General features: G+C 40.6%; 3 protein-coding genes across 3 annotated transcripts; 2 read left to right on the top strand and 1 right to left on the bottom strand.

Annotated features, from left to right (window-relative positions):
• Nucleotides 1-290: 290 nt before the first annotated feature.
• LOC108972363 (protein toll-like) lies at nt 291-2,999 on the top strand. Its single transcript, XM_018938915.1, has one exon. The coding sequence runs from the start codon at nt 291-293 to the stop codon at nt 2,997-2,999; it is 2,709 nt and encodes a 902-aa protein (XP_018794460.1).
• Nucleotides 3,000-13,808: 10,809 nt separating this feature from the next.
• On the bottom strand, nt 13,809-15,147 carry LOC108972396. The gene is made up of 2 exons (XM_018938953.1): nt 14,922-15,147; nt 13,809-14,858 (listed from the first exon to the last, which is right to left on the bottom strand). The coding sequence occupies exons 1-2, from the start codon at nt 14,995-14,997 to the stop codon at nt 13,870-13,872; spliced, it is 1,065 nt and encodes a 354-aa protein (XP_018794498.1). The 5' UTR covers nt 14,998-15,147; the 3' UTR covers nt 13,809-13,869.
• Nucleotides 15,148-15,587: 440 nt separating this feature from the next.
• On the top strand, nt 15,588-19,362 carry LOC108972495 (inosine-5'-monophosphate dehydrogenase). Its single transcript, XM_018939114.1, has 6 exons — nt 15,588-15,673; nt 15,769-16,272; nt 16,341-16,491; nt 16,859-17,510; nt 17,614-18,154; nt 18,273-19,362. The coding sequence occupies exons 2-6, from the start codon at nt 16,118-16,120 to the stop codon at nt 18,376-18,378; spliced, it is 1,605 nt and encodes a 534-aa protein (XP_018794659.1). The 5' UTR covers nt 15,588-15,673; nt 15,769-16,117; the 3' UTR covers nt 18,379-19,362.
• Nucleotides 19,363-21,123: the final 1,761 nt, after the last annotated feature.

The following is a 21,123-nucleotide window of genomic DNA, read 5'->3' on the forward strand; positions in this document are numbered from 1 at the left end:
GTTTTTGTGCACGAATGTAAGGCGAGCGGCAGGAGAAATAAAAATTGAATTAAATTAAAAAAATTTATAATAAATTTCTTATATTAAAAAAAAAATTAAAATATATGCATAAAAAAATAAACAGAAAGATTTTAAAGATGACGCGAGTCCAGTTATATGCAGCGAAAATTCGTACATTGTTTTTATTTGCACTACACTGTCGTTTTTCACACGCCGTTATCACCTACCAACAATGCGCTGACATGCATACGCAGACGTTGTGTGTTTGTAATCACGACTTGGATGCAACAATGCGAATTGTATGCGCACTAAACGCAACTACTGATAACAAAAGCAACAAAATCAACAACAACAACCAAAGCGGTACTACACTAACAATACATATATACAGAAGCGAACAGGTGCGCATATACTGTCACGACTACGAGAACGGGAGCGCCGAAAGTGAGCGCGTATTCGAGATGCTACCGTCACTGCCCATCGGTCCAGATTTAATGCTATTATTGGTCAGCGGTTGCAATAACTCCGATGTCATTTTGCGCCGCTTCAATATACGTCATGTCAGATTGCTAGAGTTAAGCGCTGATACAATAATGACAAGCGCAAAGCTAACGCGTCAACAAATACCCAAATCGCTGCTGGTGGATAGTTTGACGCTCACTGCCTACACACAACTAGCAGCAGATCTGTTCGCTGATTATAAGCAATTGCGATTTCTCGAAATACAAACAACACAACTGGATTTGCCATTGACTATTTTCCAGCCGCTAACGAATTTGATTGGGCTTACGCTGAAAGCGCGCATCAAACAAGCAGCGCCACTAAAGCTGTTGCGCGCGCAAAGCCGTTTGTTAAATACCGTGCTAAGCGATGGCGCGCTACCGAGTCTGACGACAGCAAATTTTAGCCACTTAACACAATTGCAATCGCTGCATTTGCCGCGCAATAAGCTCAGCTATGTGCCAGCGCACGCACTTGCACCGCTCACCGAATTGCTGCGCATTAATTTGAGCGAAAATCGTTTACGCGCGCTGAATGCCGCAATGTTCGCGCAACAGCTGAAGCTTGTCGCCATCGATTTGAGCGATAATGAATTGCAGACGCTGCCTATGGAGTTGTTTACGCACACGCAGCGCTTGCAAGAGCTTCGCCTGTCGCATAATCAGCTGAAGCAAATACCCAACACGTTGTTCGCGCCGCTAAACTATTTAAAAGTATTATATTTAAATAATAATCAACTAAGCAGCTTGCAGCCAGATACTTTCGCCCACAATGATGAGCTACAGAAACTTCATTTGCAATACAATCGACTTGAAATAGCCGCACCGGCGATATGCACAATCTTTGCGACATTAAAAAATTTAGCTGAATTGCTTTTAAACAACAACCGGCTGACACATATCTGCGAGCAGCCAAGCGGCAAGAACAAGGGGCATATTGATATGTCACACAATCAAATTGATATGTTGCGCGCGCCTGGTTTGGTCGCGCTTGCCTGCAGTTGGGCGCGCGTAGATCTGTCATACAACGCGCTGCAAAGTATTTTATTACCTACGCCGCTTCATAGCAATAAGTCGTTAGCGGCGCTTAAGTGTCACAGCACGCTAGCGCTAAATCATAATGCGCTACACTGCGACTGCCATTTGTTGAACTTTGTGCTGGCGAAACAAGCGGGTTTTCTGAACGCGCTAACGCAACTGAATACAACCAACCTGTACTGTGGTACGCCAGTACAGCTACGTGCGCGTCCAATTGACACACTGCAGGCTGAAGAGCTTTTGTGTCCAGTCGCCGCGCAATATTGTCCCAGTAAGTGTCGTTGCTGGGCGCGCACTTATGACGCAACGCTTATTGTCAACTGTACGCAAGCGCGCCTGCAAGCAGTGCCCACACTGTCCACTGTCTTGAATACAACGCTTACAGCCATCGAGCTGCACTTAACAGACAATATTATCAGCACGCTGCCAATAAATTCAACTGTCGGTTATGCGCTTGTAACGCGCTTATATATTGCTGGCAATCGGCTGCGCGTCATTGAAGCGTCGCAACTACCCGCCCAGTTGAAAAGCCTCGATGTGCGTCACAATAACCTAACACAACTCAGCAACAGCTTTTATACGCTACTCAATGCAAGCGCAATATTAAATGAGATTTATTTGTCGCATAATAATTGGTCTTGCGATTGCGACGCCGAGCAGCTGCTCATTACGGCGAAGGTACATCATAAGCGCATACGCGATCTGGATGAGCTCACTTGCGCGGATGCGCGCTATGCCAAACTACTGGAGCTTGCTTTCAACGATATCTGCCCAACAGATATGAGTCTACTATTTGTGACCATAAGCTTATTAGTGGCCGCTCTAACGCTGGCTGTCGTCAGCGCGCTTTATTTCAGATATCAACTTGAGTTCAAAGTCTGGCTGTACGCGCACAACTATTGCCTTTGGTGCGTAACAGAGCATGAATTGGATAAGGACAAACCATTTGACGCGTTCATTTCATATTCTCACAAGGATGAGCATTTCGTCGTGCATGAACTACTGCCGGGCTTGGAACAGGGCGACTTACCGTTTCGTGTGTGCACACATGAGCGTAATTGGCTTGCCGGCGCTTATATACCGGAGCAAATAATCGAATCGGTTGAGCAATCGCGTCGCACCATAATTGTATTATCGCAACATTTTATTGAATCGCCATGGGCGCGCATGGAATTTCGCACAGCACATCAAAGCGCTTTGAACGAGCGTCGTACGCGCATAATTATTATTATGTATGGTGAGGTTACGCATATGGACGCGCTGGATACAGAGCTGCAAGCTTATTTGAAAATGAACACCTATTTGAAGTGGAATGATCCGTTGTTCTGGCGCAAATTGCGTTACGCCATGCCGTTCAAGCGTCGCTGTGCGCTTGATGAGACGCATGCGCCGCGCTTTATTTATAGCGCAATGGAATTAAGAGAGTTGAATGAACGTGCGCGCGCCGAAAGAAAAATTTAAATTCCTATGAATACATACTTAGACACTCCACTAATTGCGTATTTTATGTAAATATAATATATTTGAAGATAATATAGTAGTTATTTAATGTATTTCGTTTTATGTATTAATAAATAGTATAGAGCGACTTATAGAGTTTGGTCTTTGTTTTTCGAGAGTTTCGACTTTACTTCTCAATTGCCTACTTAGTCTGTTGGCAAGAGTTATTCTGCGTTGGATTTCGAGGCTGGTGCTGTTGTTGGTGTTAATGCTGTTTCCAAGATAGACGAAATTATCTACGATTTCGAAGTCAACAGTGACGTGGAAGCCAAGTCACTAGGGCGACGACTGTTTGTTTCATGTCAGGAGATATTTCGTCGTGCCCTCGTCCACTACCATTTGTTTCGCTTCTTTGTTCAAACTGGAGAAAACAGAACTAATGGCGCGATTATCATGGCCAATGATATCGATGTCATCGGTGTACGCCAGCAGCTGTACACTTTTTTTCTATTCAGATCTGCAGCTCAAATCATTTTCTCCAGAAGTAGATTGAAGAAGTCACACGATAGGAAGTCACCTTGTTTAAAACCTCGTTTGGTATCGAACGGCTCGGATAGGTCATTCCCGATCCGAATATATATATGTACATACATATGTGAAAATTTGAGTAGTTGATCCAGCAAATAGTTTCGGAGTTATGAGGGCATGGTCGGCTTAAAATGTTCACAAGACCATCTAAAATATATTTAAGAACAATTACAATTTTTAAGCCACTCTAATGTTTATAATTTTTTTTTTTTTTTGTCAAAAATCAACTTCGTTCATTACCATAATTATAATAATAAAAATAATATAAAAAAACCTTAAAATCCACCACTGTACACCTCAAGTCCAATGTCTTGCAAAAGCAGTCGATTTGCCGTTTCTGTTGGCGCACACCAAGTAGCTGACATTGTATTTGTCTCGTTCGCACCTGGGGCAAGACTTCAAATCAGTTTGCCACAAATTACCTGTTTTTAGCCACAAGCATCCATACAAGTATATACATATGAACATCTGTACGTAGGTAAATCAGCTGCATTATTTGTCATTGTTAGTGCTGTGTTGCACTTTGCCTGTTTTTCTGCTGCTTGCTTTTGGCTTTGACTGGAAAATTTGCAATACAGCTTTGAATTGGCGGCGAATTTGGGTCAAGCGCTTGCTTTGCCGCTCTGAAAGCCTGCTTTGGCGTCTAGGGCAAGTTCCTAGAATGGTTCGTTTGTTCGTTGCGCATTCGTTTCAATCGTATTTGGCTTATTTGCTCGTGGATGTGTGCGTATTTGTTCCTCGGCTCATCTCAGCTGGCCAATTTATTTATCAATGCACTGAGCACGAGCTACTGATAAAGTTCGGTTCATATGTTTTCTATGACCAAGGATAGTACCTAGAAGCAGCGTAGACGAGTATGATTTACACGATGTCTGATCTTGTCCATGTCGCATCTTCTGTAAAAACTCTGAAAGCAAATTATATTGGTTTGTGACGTCATAATATAGGTAGGAGATCCATAAAAACTGCCAAGCCAACGAACATACATACATAGGTCGGTCACTGAGCGCCTACCAAGCCATGCTAAAGCTTCAACCGCGAATGTAAATTATATGCTTCATAAAATCTACTAAGTGCTACAAGAATAAATCAGAGGTGGTTAGTTTTGCTCCCAGCGTCTCCATTACCGTAGATTTCGCTCCGCTTTCGAAGATTGTATCCATCAAAGCTTTAAAGAGAATACAGAAAACACATTTTATTATATACTATAACTATTTATATTTCGTTTCTCTTCTACATGCTTCTTGGGGCTTTAAGCTTCTAAGAAAAATAACCCAACCACCACTGTTGCTTGGTATCAAAATATTGTATCATGAGGGAATAAGGTGTATGTAATGGACCAGATACTACTAATTTAGCTGGTAGAGTCTACCAGAAGGTCTAAAACTGTTAAACCGTTGCGACTATGCACCAGCTTTCAAACTAATGGTTAGTGGTAAAACGCTTCGACCTAACTAAAATAATACGCTTTCCCGACCAACCAAGGTAACGAAATCTTCCTTTTCATCAAGTTTCTAGGAAGTGGGTTCATACAATTAGTCCCAAGCAGATTCAAATTTGTTCACTCCGCCTTCCTTCATCTCCAACAACAACAGCAGGTCTGTCGCTGTTGCCGACTACGGAAATCGCCGCAGTATGCGACGCCGGCAAGCACTCAACAAGCGGCGTGCACCGGCGCTACTTTTTCATAATTTCGCGCGTAAAATCCACCCGAAGCTGACAGGCGACCAGCGCGCCTAGCAAGCCAAATGGTAGTTGTGCAAAGCGCGCCAAATCATATGATTGGCCCAACACAGTTTCTGCTGGTTAACTACCGTAATAGCATAGCATAGCAATAGTGGTTGTTCTGTTGCTGTCGTTTGTATGTCGCATTCAACGAACACACCCTCTTACGACGAGCGCGCGTGGCGAACACAACTGACGAGTGTGCACGTTGCCTTACACACATGGGCATGTGTGTGTCGCGCCACACAGCGCGCCGCCGGCATGTTAGCTGTATATCAGCACTTCAGCAGACCACGTGGTTGGTCTGCCAGTCAACCGACGTGCCCAAACGCCTGCCTGCTCACAAGAGCGGCGCGTCGTGACTGGCGAACGCGAAAACATCGCGTCATGTGAGTCACTAAATGAATAGGCGCACAAACTGCCACAGCTAGCCGACGTGGCGTAAATAAAAACCGACGCTAAACGGTCATCACATAAGTGCGAGCGAGCGCAATAGTTGTTGAGTCGGAAATGTGCCCATTCGAACATGATGGCGTCGACAACGTGAGCGGCCGCCACCAGCGTTGTTACGTTGCGCCATAGCGCCTGCAAGCAGCCAGTCAGCTGTTGTGCACAACATAGAAGCGTTGTGTTATAGCATAACATAGAGTTTCGAATGCTAACAAATGCGCTATTTTATTTGCGAATATCAACTAAGCAAGCGATTTGGGGCTTGTTGCGGCGGCTGCCAGCCAAGTAAACACGCGTTGCTGCCGTTGACGGTGGTCGTACACGTTGGCGTTGCGTTATTTCTTTCCAGTATCGTTGTCGTCAATGCTTCTTCTTCAACGGTCAACAAACTCAACACTCCGATTTTTAAATACTTATAATATCAATAGGCTCAAGGTTAAATGAGCGCTGGAAAGTGCGGAAAACCGATTACAATATTAATATTAAGAATGCATAACGGACAGATATGAAGACTTTTGGGCCGCCTTTAGTGATTACTGTGTACTTTGAATATATTTCGTGAAAATTTATGCATCTCATTTCTTCATAAAAATTATTTGCTACTACAACCATTCGGTCGGTCTTCCACTGCTTCTTCTTCCACTCTGCCGCTACTTGGTCGCGTCATTGTGATTGTTTTATCGGTATAGTATCGGTTAGCGCTAGCTGAAAGTCGTCATGTGCGTGATTAGGCCAGCAGCCGTTTAGAAACTATCCTTGAATTAAGTTAATTTTGAAAGCTGCTCGTTGGAAGTGGTACGTACACACACACACACACATGTCGCTACGTTTACATTTTTGTCAGCTGTGGTGTGCCATTTGCTGCGGTGGTTAGCGGTTGAATAGAAATCGCGTCATGTGAGTCACTAGCGCAACGGGCGCGCAGAGACAGCGTCTGGCATTTTTATACTTTCGTGCATTCGAGTAAACCGCCGCTAAGGAGAGAAATATAATATATTTTGAGTACATTTTGTTTTTACAATTCGAATGTGTAGCGAGTTATTCCAAGAGGGGCATTAATAATTCCAATTGGAATGCCCGCAAATGCTTATACACATACATACATATGTATACAAACAGCTGATTTGGTGTTGCTGGTGAACCATAAACATATGTTTTATGTTCCTGTGTGAACGTTGCATTCTTATTAGTGAAATAAAAAAGCTTTTTGTTTAAGTTGGCAGACGTGAAAATAAAGTCCTCTTGCTTTACTAATGACAATTTAGACAGCACTTTGCAAACTAAGCACCGGACATATTACAAACAAACTCAAAACACGAGAGGCTAAGAAAATTCCTCATCTCAATGCTCCAAAACTGACCGATATAAGTAGTGCGAAACCAACTATACATATATCCATGTCAACTCCGCAACACTAAGAAGAGTTCTCAGTAGCACGGTTTTAATGGGTGGATGCCCCGAAACAAACCATTTATTAGCCAGAAAAACCGAAAGAAGCGTCTGGAGTTTGTGAAGAAGTATGTCTTATAAGCTTATTAGCTGTTAATATTATCTTTTGCAGGTTTTATTTACTGACAAATGGTTTGACGGAAAAAGGACTGCGAGCTTAACCCAAAATCTTACTTCCAATATGAAGCACGTAGGCAGCTTGGTTATGGTATTGGGCAGAACAACGATCACAAGCACAAATCTTCTGTTGCGCACAGCGGTTAGGGTTTCAAGGTAAAAAGAATTGTATGCCGAATTTATTTCTTAAATATGGATTGAGTAACTTTATTCAGACCTTTTGTACATTATTGAGCACAATTTTGTCAATTCTTCTTCTTTACTGGCGTAGACAGACTCTTAGCCGAGTTAACAACAGCGCCCCCAGTCGTCTTTTGACAATATAGGGAGACGATATACATACATAGATTTTGAAGCATAAATTAAGAATTTTAAAATTATGGACAAATTCTTATTATTTTTGGCTCATGTAGTACATGTACAAGCTATAATGAGAACAAGTGAAGCGCGTTACACGCCCAGCAAGCGGCTTAATGGTTAACAAGTTGCAACAAATGTACACCTGTACGTGTATGTGGCACAGAATCCACCCCTAACCCATCCACACACCACGCGATAGTTGCGATTTACATTTCTCTCCCATGCGCCTTGCACAAACACGTGCCGCTCATGGTGAGAAGAGTGCGCTAACCAACACCAACGCAGACTTTTACAGCCGCGAAGACTAAAAATTAAAGGATGCTTAAAAAATTCTAATGTAACTTATACGTATTTATAAGAGCTTACACCACCCTCTGGACGCCCATTTTTTCATAATCTCAAGGTTGAAAGAATTTAGACTACATTTTTTACATTGCTGTTAGCGCGCAGATGTTTCTTGTTGTGCTCGATAAGAATTTCACAACACTGCCTGCGGCAGGACTTTTGCTGTTCGCCTCATCTTCAACTGCCCGCAAAGCTATGCCACCGAGTTGGCGTCGCCAAATGGTAGTAATCATCAGCGTCATTGCGAATCAGTCAAGCTAACCAGCTAACCAGTGAGCCAACAAACAACAAGTGCAAACCGAACGAACGGCCACACATATGGCCATAGCCCGGAATTGTCTTGTTGTATCGCTGGCACATGTGTGGGCCGGCATAGTCGATGCCAATCGAAAATCGCTGACGTGCGCATGCCATACAACACATACACAAACACACAGTAGAGGAACCAAGCACATTGCTTTGCTTCTTGTGTATTTTTGGCCCAGAGCGACAGGCAACAACAATGTGCAACGCGACTGACACAGTGGCGAGCAAACGATACCGTTAACACTTTCGTTTTCTTGTTCCTACTACTGGCTGGCCGCTAAATAGGCGTTCAGAAGCGCGTAACACGCCAGAAGCGTTGGCGACGAAACGCTAAAAACTGTTGACGTTGCCGTCGCTGTAGTTGACGTATGAAATATGACAGTCAGCTGTTGTATAGCATGTATGCACTGGTTCCAACGGCTGTCAAGCATGGTACAATGTGCGCCATGTATGTACATGCTACGCTTGCCTAGAGCTGACAGACGGCACCGCAGTTTGCCGCTCGAGTTTGCAGTTGCGGCAGCCCTCGCTTACACGACAATGCGCAATGGCAATGTCCTTGTATGAAAAACGGTTTTGAGCAACAGGCGAACAACAAATGCAGCACAGCGCCGCTGAGTGAAAACATACAACACTTCGTGCGCTGCAGTGCAAATAAAACGCACCCAATTTGTCAGTTACGTCTGTTGCCCGCGTGCACGAGCGCGACAGCTATATAGTGCGGTTATGCTATTTCGGCGCAATCTCGCAACCAGACGCCGGCAATGGCTTCCGCAAACTATACATTTTCACATTCACAGCGCACAACTGGTTTTGTGTTTACATATTCGTTCGTATTTAGTTGCGCTGCGTTGCTCTTTCGCACATTTCATTATCTCCCATCACATAACCTCACAATATTTTGGCGGGCGTTGCTCTGTGATTCTGCAAACAGCAAGCATCACTTTGCATATGCAATAACAAATCGCTGTTATGTGAAAAGGGGAAGTATATTGAAATGTTACAATAACAAAGCAGCTACTGGCGCTTACTGTTTTCCTGCTGAAAAATCGACTGACTAGGCCCCTGAATTCGTGTGTGCTCACTATCATGTCATGAGCGACAACAACAAAACGTACAGTTTGGTTTCGTCGGCCATACACACTGGCTCGTTTGCTTTAAAAACAGCTGTTTGTGGCAATCGACTACAGTCTACACTGTTAGACAAAAGTTTTCGTTTTGTATATGCTTTTGTATACTCCGAAGAGGGTAGATTATGTTTGCCACGAAGTTTGGAAACATCAGAGACTTTATAAAATATGTATCATATAAAAAGATCAGCGTGATGAGCCATGTCCGCCCGTTTGTCTATAAATACGCAAGTTAGGTCCTCAGTTTCTGAGATGTCAAATTTTGCGCACGTCTTTTTCTCGCTAAGAAGCTGCTCATTTGTCGGAATGGTTGATTTCGGAAAACTATGACATATAGCTGCCATACAAACCAAGCAATCAAAATAAAGTCCTTGTATGGAAAGCTTGTTTAAGTAGAGTGATATTTTTATATAGTATACCGATACTCGCTGCAATCTTAGAAGAAATTGTTTAGATCGGGCCTTTATAGCATAGATTAAGTTTGGCACGATGTTTGGAAACATCAGGGACCCTATAAAATATATGATATATAAAATGATCCCTAGTTTGTAAAAACACGAACTAGGTCCTCAGTTTCTGAAATGTCAATCTGTATGTGTTGCTAATGCTGAGGTTCTAAACATTTCCAACTAAAAATGTTGTCAATTGGTAATTCTTGCGGTTAAACAGTTATTAGTACTTAAAGTGTCTAAACTAGAAATGTTGAATTGGGCTCATAATAATACGACAAACTGTTTTTTTTAGCTAATTGCTGATAACTTTTGTACCATAGTGTAAAAGTATTTAAATTGCTAACAGTGCATAGTAGGAACATAAACCACACTTGCGTGAAAAATATAACCGTAAATGTGTGTTAGTTCTTTTTCTAAAGTTTGCTGCCAACTCTATCTGCTAACTTATCGTTCCTATGCATGAGTTCGGCAAATACTTACATACATATGTATGAAAGTATGCCTGAACCATAGGTCAGAAAGCTCCTAATTCATGTCGAGGAACGCGCTTTGAAACACGCTCTCATAGAGGATGGATTACGATGTTGTTCATACTGGTAGTCCATGGCCGTAGCGAGAAAACCGGGCCCGGGGCGAAGTTTTGGAAAAAAAATCTGCAAACAAATGTTACAAGCAGCTGGCCATCCAGAGAGCTTCGTGCACGGTTGGAGTTGTCTTGCCCCGATCTTCAACCCGCTCTCTTTCAATGGTTACTACAATAACAACGGTAGAAATTAGTTAGTCTTAGGTCAAATAAGTATTTGCGATTACTTTGGATTTTCTTTAGCGCCGTCGGGTATAACTCAACTTAGGGGGGTTAACGGCACTTACTTGGTCTATCTGCATATATATGTTTGCATGTATTTGTATGTACATATGTATGCTAATAACGTCTGTGAGTTTAACGGTCTATGCCATCTGTCTGTCCGTTTTAATTAACTTGGCGTCTCAGGTCTCACTTCTCATCCTCCAACAATCCATCAGATAATATACATACATACATATGTATGTAAGATACACACCAACCGTTATACGTGCAACTCGTTTAGCATTCCCCCTTATGCCATCGTAGGCCGTCCACCCACAACTTAACCACTTTTGCCAATTAGTGAAAATTCTAAAACTGTTTCTTCATTAGCAAAAATTTCGACCTACACTTTTGCCAGCGACTCTTCTTCTAACCTATTACACTAACATCATCTTAATTAAAATCCTGGCACAAGCATTTTGTCTGCCATTAAAATGTAGCCGCACGCACAGCCACACGAACGCACATAATTAAACTTATAGACATATGTACATCCATGCATATACAACTATGAATGTGTGTATGAATATGTACAGATATGCGTGTGTTTGGATGTGTACAACGCCACTGAACTCATGGCCGACCAAAATTTTACTCAGTAACTCCCTTAACGGCCCACTCGGTTGCACCAAAGCAATAACAACAATAACTTCATAGCCACACACACTTACACATACACATAACTAAAGTTGACAAAGTACAACAATAACGTTTACCGTTGTTGCCTGTGTCACTGCTGCCGCCGCTCCCCAACGGTTTTTTCTTTTTATTTCATTTTATTTCGCCACAAAAGGCGGCTTTTAATTGCTTAATTGGAATTGTGTGCTAATTTGTGCGCCAGACTCGAGAGATGGTATGTGTATGTATGTTTGTGCACTTGCTAGCACTGGCTCTATGGCACTCAGCGCCCGTCCTCTGCCTTTTAGGTGTTAGTTGCTGTGCGTGGGAGGTTTGGCCTAAAAGAAGCAACAAAACTGTCGACTGACTGGCTGCTGTTCCTTAACTATTAATGGATAGCACGAGTTCGTAGTCTCCATATCGCGCCATCTCATTCTTTCACTGGAATGCAAGCCAACCACTGTCCGTTATAGGGCTCGACCAACTAGCTGGCATATTGTGTGTAATATACGACGCTTTTCGTGCCTGCCTTATGTCATATTCATATATGTAAATACATACATATATGAATATGTACATATGTATGTTCGTTTGTAGATACCAAAGGCGCTAATTAGCGGTTTCATGTTACTTCCATTAGCTAGTACCGAGCCGGGAAACTGTAGGCTGGGACTACTGTTGGGGTGCAATGAAACTAAAAAATAGTATGTATACACATGTATGTATGTGCATTTGGAACTAACTTAGATCCTTTAAAATCAGTTTCTAAAATATTCGTGAACTTCGATACTTACATACACACTGCTAAGACAGCTGTTGCCATATCAGTCTATGTAACCAGAACAGAGGCGATCTTACTATAATAAAAACGAGGAAGTTTGTCGCAAAAGTGCTCCTCAGAAAAAAGTGATACTGTTCACTGGGCCCCTGAGGATTTTGAGCCCGAAAGGGATTGTCCTTGACGTGCCCCCTCGCTCGTACACTACCCTGACGGTCTTCGTAACGATCAGTAATTGTTTCCGACTAAGTATTGGCACCTAGGCAGCAATACCCAACCTATTGCGATTTTCGTTTTCAGCTGTTACAGCTACAATAGCAACCACTTTGCAGTTATTGCAAACATACTCATCTGAAGTACAATTCAATTCTCAATTCTCTGATTCAGCCCTGGCAATAAACCACATTTTCTGGATTTACCGCTCATTGGTGACTCGTAATTTCTTAAACAGCCAGTTCTACATTACCGGAATTGAGCTGGGTTTGCACCGACCAGGCACAATCTACGCTTAGTTCTTTAGTGGTCAAACATTCACCTAAGGCGTTTACCTCTGTCAAAACAAATTCAAACGCTTTGTGGAGTGGCCGTGTCGGCATAGTAGGCAGGGCTTAATGAATTCCCAGTTCTAATTTTTCTCATAGGCAGTTTCCCTGCCACAAAAGAGCGAGACAGAAATTGTGAAGCGTGTGACTAATTAAAATCTTATGCATTATTTGTGTAATAGCGTACAAAATTGCTTGTACCTCCTACACAAAGGAATAAACGTAAAACAAAAACAAATTGTAGTGCCCAACACAAAGCAATTGATTTTGATCCTCCAACAAAGAAAAAAGTAAATAATAACAAACACACACACTACTTATACACATACTTACATATAAATAAGACATACATATGTACGTGAACAAATAAGGAGTTTGACATGTATGTGCATGTTCCAACAGCTGACTGGCTGCGCGCAAACAATCCCACCACCAATGTTATCAGCAATCAAGTGACAACAATAGCAAAAATTTTCAGCCCAAATGGCAGGCTGTGGTTTAAATTGAAACGTTTCGGTTACGTTTTTCCCCGCCCATCCTAATGGCGATTGACATAAATATTTAATTTCTTAACGACGTTTTGTCCACCATAGTGTACTGCAGTGTTGTTGTAAAATGTATGCATATGAGCAGACATTTGAGCTTGCTTCCTTGCAGGGGTTGTGACAACGTGCAACGGCCGGCTGGCCGTTAAAGGTTGAAGTGAAATGGCGGAACGGCAATGCCGACGAACACACCCAAGGTCGACATCCACCACGCCCTAGATACGCCTCAAATTCATCAAATGTAGCAGGAGCACAGAAATTTATGCAGCCCAACGCCAACGCAGGTACGGAAATCCGTGAGAGAGAGAGAGCAGAGATAAAGCAGTAATTGAGCGCTGTGGACTGTGAATGGGCAGGGCTGGCCGTGTAAATAATGAAAGAACCCTAAAACAGAGTGGCAATTTAATATTAAAACAGTTACAAATCGACGACGCCTCCTATTTGTTTTTGTTGTTCATACATCTGCTGCTATTACTATCATTTGTAATATAACAGAGGGTTGTGTATTAATACCTTTAAAGTACAATGTGTCTGTAAATACAACCATTTTACAAAGCTTAATAATAAAAGGCAAAAAATAATTTCAAAACACTATTGTATTATTTTATTTAATATTTGTAAATATTTAATACAAAATGTTTAGTCATCGCTACCACTTCGCACATCTGCATTTTTTTCACGTTCTTTTCCCACATCTTTGATTGCGCCCTTCGATTTTTTTTGCTCATCACCGCCACCTGTAGCCAAGCCATCGGACCACTTACCGCGCGGTATATCAGAGTAAGAGCTGGGATCCATGGGATCTGCCGGCTCAGCATCACTTCGTCCTCGATGTCTGCGACTAGCGCCATGCTCACGTTCCTTATCACGGTCACGTCTTTGCTTTGCTATCGTGCGGTCTAAATCACGTGATTTCTGTTTGCGTTGTGGTGCTGTGCTAGTTACCGCTGTACTCTCCTGTAAGCTGGGGAAATCTTGCTTTGGCAAAGTTGGAGAGCGGGGTCGCATTGACGAACTAATGATTTCGTCTATTTCACGTTGATGTCGTGCGAGTTCTGTTTCTTGTGCATCATCACTATCGTCTGCGTGCTGTTCACCGTCACTACCGCCACCACCCTCTCCGCCAGCAGCCTCTTCTAATTGTCGGCGAAAAACGGCAGCACTTTTGGTAACCTGCGATTTTGGATGTGTAGGTGGTAACCAAGAAACCAAATTTTCGGCAATACTGTAGAAATAATAACTGGCACAGCCAGGATCATAACGTTCAGCCCAGCCTTTGGGCAGCGGGTATTTGCGGCGTAAACGTTTATAGCGCCTCATATATTCACGGCTAGGTTCAGTTTTGCCATCACCCCAACGATTGACACAAAATAGCGTACATTTGTGCCATATATTGTATTTATTCGGACAACCGCGATGTCCAGTGGTAGAATTGGCTTCGCCCATACGCTCTTTCATGCGTTCCAGCCAGAAATTCTCCTCAACACGTTTGCTGCCTGTATCGGTGTCATATAGTGGCGGATATTGATATTCTTCATGCACACCTGCACGCTGTTCATCTGTATCCATTTCATCATAATCTTCGGCAATAACTTCTTCATTTTCCACTGGTACTGCCAATGGTGCATCTGTTTGATAAATAAAATTAATTTAAAAAAATCAATTATTTTTATACTTAAATGCGTACTAACCTGGTTCTTTTGATTTCGACTTTTGGACAAGTCCACGTTGTGCCAGGCGTTGAAGTAATGCTGGTGGTAAACTCATATTAATGAATACTTTTGTAGTGTTTACTTTTTCGGGTTATATATGTTATTATGTTTAGATTAAATTACGAAGTGAGGATAATTTATGCAATGCGAATCAATATAAATTTTTCAAAACACTTTATTTCTTACTATACAGCTGTTTGGTGAACTGTCATTTCGACTTAAAAGGCTTTTGACAGATAATTTTCCGTGGGTGTGTTCAGTGCTTGTTGTTGAGAGAGGTAGGGTTGCATTTTCTTTAATTATATTTTACTACTTCTTTAACATATATTAAGGATAAAATAATATATGTTTTTTAATCAACAATACCATTTTTATAAAATATTTCTTTTGTGACGGCTGTAATTTGTCGAATAAATTATTCGATGTGAAATAAATTATAAATATGTTTAAAGAATTGCAATACAGCATTCAAGCCATTTCTAAATATTGTCAAAAATTTTAAAAATATTGGAATAGATAATTTTAGCTTATTTCTTAGTGAATCGGAAAAATTAAAAGTATTATAAAAATAATAATAAAATTAAATCCTTACAAAATTATGATTTATAAATCTACCTGTCAATGCATCCCTGCAAATTTGGGAGCCTTCAACGAAATGAGCAACACGTGGAGCTTGCGAAAATGCTCATTCAGTGTGGAGCAGTTGAGTGAGACGCATTTTGGAACGGACGGTAACGAATATATTAAAAAAATGTGCCTTTGATGAATTGTGCTAACTGAACCATATTTTCGGAGTTATTTACGAAAATTGTACTTTTATTTCCAGAATTTTCATAGTATTTTATCAGCGCGCTGTTTTTGGACATATTTGTTGCTGTAACTCAATTTTGGAGCGAGTATCAATTGTAAAGTTACCACGAAGCTGGAAATTTTCCACCGGTGTAATTGTAGTACGAAATTGTCACAATATTTTATATTGTGTACTTGTTGCAAAAATACTTAAGGCACGCAATTTTTGAAATACATTTATTGCCACGAACATTTATTTTACAAGAATAATATATAAATAAGCATTTAAAGTTCAATTACCTGTGCATAATACGGCAATTGACTTCAACATTTCAATTAGTGCCAAACGATCATTTACATACGCAATTCTACAATAAATTTTAACGATGGCAACAACAACAACCAATGTGACCACTAATGGATATACCAGTGTACCAACTGAGTCGGTAAAGGTAGTATCGGCAGATGTTAGCGCAAATGAATTGCAGGATGGCCTTTCATGTCACGAGCTTTTCGCTAACAGCGATGGTTTGACCTACAAGTAGGTGTGCTTATGCGTTATAATTTTATCATTGCATGTTAAATTAATTATGCGTTTATATTGTTTAGTGACTTTCTAATCTTGCCTGGTTATATTGATTTCGCCGCTGAGGAAGTGGATCTGAGCTCACCATTGACCAAGAGTATTACATTGCGTGCGCCGCTAGTGTCATCCCCCATGGATACTGTCACCGAGTCAGATATGGCTATTGCCATGGCGGTAAGTGTTAATGCTTGTGGTTACTGCGATGATAGTGTTGACGCACAGACTAATATATGTATATAATATAATATATAAATGTTTGTTAAATTATTTATAGCTATGTTAATATCATTTTGAAATATGTATGTATGCTTGAATGAGTTGAATTCGCCAAAATACTGTTTGCGTTCTATGTAAATATGTCCATATACATATACATATGTATGTATTTTGTTTCTGGGTGTGTTAAAAGGTTATTTTAATAACTAAATTTAATCTAATCTATAAATTATTTGTTATTATTGTGAATTTTTTTTAATATATTGTATTTTTGTTTGCAACTATTTTCGTATATTTTTGTACTTAAAATTATTTTTACTTTCAGCTCTGTGGTGGCATTGGCATTATACATCACAACTGCACGCCAGAATATCAAGCGAATGAAGTTCACAAAGTCAAGAAATACAAGCACGGCTTTATTCGTGATCCGTCGGTTATGGCGCCCGAGAATACAGTCGGTGATGTGCTTGAGGCGAGACGCAAAAACGGCTTTACAGGCTATCCCATTACCGCCGACGGTAAACTGGGTGGTCGCCTGTTAGGTATCGTCACATCACGTGACATTGATTTCCGTGAGAATCAGCCCGAAATTAAATTGGGAAACATAATGACCACCGAATTGATAACTGCCCCTAACGGCATTACACTGCCCATGGCTAATGCTATTTTAGAGAAAAGCAAAAAAGGCAAATTGCCAATTGTTAATGAAAATGGTGAATTGGTTGCGTTAATAGCGCGTACCGATTTGAAGAAGGCACGTTCTTATCCGAACGCTTCGAAAGATAGCAACAAACAATTGTTGGTGGGCGCTGCTATTGGCACACGCCCCGAAGACAAGGAGCGTCTCAAATTGCTCGTCGAAAATGGGGTTGATGTAATTGTTTTGGATTCATCGCAAGGCAACTCAATTTATCAAATTGAAATGATTAAATTCATAAAGAACACTTATACGGGACTACAAGTGATTGGTGGAAATGGTAAGTAACAAGCAGAAGTGAAGTAACAGAAATCGCTTTTATGCACCTCAAGGTGACAGTCTCTTACAAATTTGTACATGTTTCCCCCCTAACTCCTCTGCAGTTGTGACACGCGCTCAAGCCAAAAATCTAATCGATGCGGGCGTAGATGGCTTGCGCGTTGGCATGGGCTCCGGCTCGATTTGTATCACACAAGAAGTTATGGCTTGCGGCTGCCCACAGGCTACTGCGGTTTACCAAGTATCTAGCTATGCTAAACAATTTGGTGTGCCTGTCATAGCCGATGGTGGCATTCAATCCATAGGGCATATCGTCAAAGCATTATCGTTGGGCGCTAGCGCTGTCATGATGGGCTCGTTATTGGCAGGTACTTCAGAGGCACCAGGTGAATATTTCTTTTCGGATGGTGTGCGCCTGAAAAAGTATCGCGGTATGGGTTCACTAGAAGCTATGGAACGACGTGATGCCAAAGGCGCCGCTATGTCACGTTATTATCACACCGAAATGGATCGTACGAAGGTGGCGCAGGGTGTCAGCGGCAGCATTGTCGACAAAGGTTCTGTTTTGCGTTATTTACCCTACTTGGAATGTGGCCTGCAGCATAGCTGTCAGGACATTGGCGCACGCACAGTCAGCGACCTAAGGTGTGTATCTAACTTGTTTAATATTTTTTTTTTGAAAGTTTTTAAATATTTGTTTTTGTTTAAATTTGTTTTTACTTTTTTATTTAAATATTTTACATATTTTTTACCTTTTAAATAGAGCAATGATTTACAATGGCCAATTACGTTTCATGAAGCGCACTCATTCCGCACAAGTAGAGGGTAATGTGCATGGTCTCTTCTCCTATGAGAAGCGTCTCTTCTAACAAACGGCTGCAACAAGTGTGCGTACTGATAAAGCGTTAAACGCAAGCAATGCGGTGCAAGTGCGCAATGGTGGGTTGACAGCATATTTGCAGAGGAATGGGGCGTACGAGTGAGGCGCAACGGCAACACATAACATATATAATAGAGCGGCAGATACAGCGATGGTACAGCGGCGTCAGCAGTAAAATACAGAAACAAAAATGAAAAAAAAAAATAGAAAAATTTAGGTTTATAACGGTTAACGGTTATATTGTATGACATTTGCTACATTGCTTACAGCAGTAGCTATAGCAATAACTTTTCGTACTGGCGTAATTGATTATATGAAAATACCGCCGTTGTGTTTACTTGTATAATTAGTTTTCACACGTTATTTCGTGTGCTTAGAGCAGTACTTAATGCATAGAAACACTTTACAATTATAAATTTACAATTTTATACATTTATGCTTATTCAGCAATTATAGTTGTGTTTAATTCGGTTTACATACAGCTGTCACGTAGCTTTACATTAAATACGTGCTTTTCGCAATATTGTTATCATTTAGTTAAAATCCTTTGATCGCACAATAGGATGGTTTAATTACAATCACATATTATTTATTAAATTTTGACAACTTTGCTGTATTTTTACTAAACTTTAGTAATAGCTATAAAAAATATGATTAATTTTGCAGAAAATTATAAAATTTTAGTAAGCAGCCTGTGTTAGGATTTGTAATAGTTTGAATTTTCTCGAAATTACGCTAGCAGCTGACATAACGCTGTACTTTATTTGCAAGTATTCTTTGTTTTCCTAGTTTATACAATTATATTGTTAGAAATTTTTATAACTTTAAATACTTTTTATACATATTTATGTAGATTTCTCAAAAATTTAGCAAAATTTAAACCTAAAACCTAGAAAATGTACGTATTTCACACATTTAGGTGTTTTAAAATTTATTGGTGTTCACAACAAGCGCATACCTACCCACAATATTAGTAAATATGTTGGAGAATTTTAAGCGTAGTGTAGGTCTAAATGTTTTTTTTTGATGTCAGCAATGTCGGGGTGTACATGCAGCATGATGGCGCGCAGATGGCGACATACAATGTCACTAACGCAATGGACTGTCAAAGAAAGTCGTCATAAGTGAAAGTACGGATCTACGTAAACGGTAAAGGTGATTCCGATTTTTATCCGTACAAGAACTGCATTTCTTCAAATTACTACAAAAATGTTTTTGCCGCTGCAACACTACGAATTTGCCGCCATCTCTATTGCTCTAATAGACTTTGCATACATGGACCCGCCTATCTGCAAGCTGCCGTTATGTACGTTCTTACAGCTAACTGTTAATTAACAATTGCATCTTAGCTGCACTTAAAATTCTCCATTATAGGCAAGAAAATTCAATTTAATGCAATTTATATAGAAAGCAGATGAAATCTATGTGACTACAATACCTTATAAATGTTAGCAATTATGTAATAAACTATATACATAAATAATTAAATATAACAAACATATATTTCAATGTAAAAACAAATACCATTGTTTAATTTGTAATCTAATGTCTTGAATTACTTAAACAACCTCCGTTTTCTGTTGTCATTTTTCTATTAAAGCTTTGTGTGTGCTTTCGTGGGTAAATATTTACATACATAGGTATATATAAATTTACATACATACATATGTGTGTATTGGAGCAGAGCAGCTGCTGTGGGGTTGTTAGGCAGCAACTTGCGCTTGTGCGTTGCTGCAAGTAGCTTATCCGCGAATTAGCGGAATGCACTCAAATTCACTGCGATTACTTTCGATTTCTAATGTGCATGAAAACCGCAAAAAAATTGTATATTGTTATTGTAGTAGCATTGAAATTTATCACGAAAACCACAATTGTTGGTGTTGCTGTTGGTTTTGTAATTGTTGTGGTTGCATGATGTATAAAAGTAATATTGCAGTTGTTGTACTTAACAATGTTATCGTTGCAGTATTAAGCAGTATTGTTATTCTTGTTGTTGTTGTTGTTGCAAATAACAATAATATTATGGTTGTTTTGTTGTTCTTGTTGTGGTGGGTGTTATATTACAACAATATTGTAGTTGCTATTTCGTGTCTTGGCATTGTTCACTTGTTCACTTAACGGTTGTTTGTATCAACTAAAACTAATCGAGTTAGATACATATAAGGTTATATATAAATGTAAAGATGAGTTCAAATACGGATGATTGTCTGTCCGTAGCTCTGTGTAAGCTGCAACTTGAGTAAAAATTGAGATTGAGATTGAGTATTACAGGTGGGCGTAAACGGAGTATGCCACTTCTTTAAGCGAAACCTGCACTGTAACAATATAAGTCAATAACCCTGAGATTTTAGGTGTGACTTCCTGTGACAGCCTGTACTTCTTCACACCTCACACGACCGCGATTATTGCCAAGGTATAGAGCCGCAACAAAATGCTCCAGTCGCTAGCAGCTCATGGGGGAAAAGACAAAGAAACGTGTTGGCAACATTCAAGGCAACCGGATGGCCGGCCCTAAACTACGCCGCACGAGTGAAACGTAGATGAGAAAGCTACAAACTTGTCAGCATACTGCACTTTGGACCACTACAGAATGCCTCTTGATGTGAGGCTCGCATGCTCCCAGTTAAAGAGCGTAATTAACTCCTCTCCAAGCAGACTAAGTGACCGGAACGAATCCGGTTTTTATCCGGCAAGGAATGCCAACTCGACAGATTTCTGCCGCTACAACAACAAA

Source organism: Bactrocera latifrons, unplaced genomic scaffold (assembly GCF_001853355.1).
Source record: "Bactrocera latifrons isolate USDA-ARS-PBARC rearing strain unplaced genomic scaffold, ASM185335v1 scaffold_4, whole genome shotgun sequence".
NCBI classification, from domain to species: Eukaryota; Metazoa; Arthropoda; class Insecta; order Diptera; family Tephritidae; genus Bactrocera; species Bactrocera latifrons.

Coding starts and splice junctions, on each gene's coding strand:
- LOC108972495 (XM_018939114.1), top strand. CDS start 16,118: ATGGCAACAACAACAACCAATGTGACCACTAATGGATATACCAGTGTA. Junction 16,273..16,340: donor AGCGATGGTTTGACCTACAA/GTAGGTGTGCTT, acceptor TATATTGTTTAG/TGACTTTCTAATCTTGCCTG. Junction 17,511..17,613: donor ACAAGTGATTGGTGGAAATG/GTAAGTAACAAG, acceptor ACTCCTCTGCAG/TTGTGACACGCGCTCAAGCC.
- LOC108972363 (XM_018938915.1), top strand. CDS start 291: ATGCGAATTGTATGCGCACTAAACGCAACTACTGATAACAAAAGCAAC.
- LOC108972396 (XM_018938953.1), bottom strand. CDS start 14,997: ATGAGTTTACCACCAGCATTACTTCAACGCCTGGCACAACGTGGACTT. Junction 14,859..14,921: donor GTCGAAATCAAAAGAACCAG/GTTAGTACGCAT, acceptor TTTATCAAACAG/ATGCACCATTGGCAGTACCA.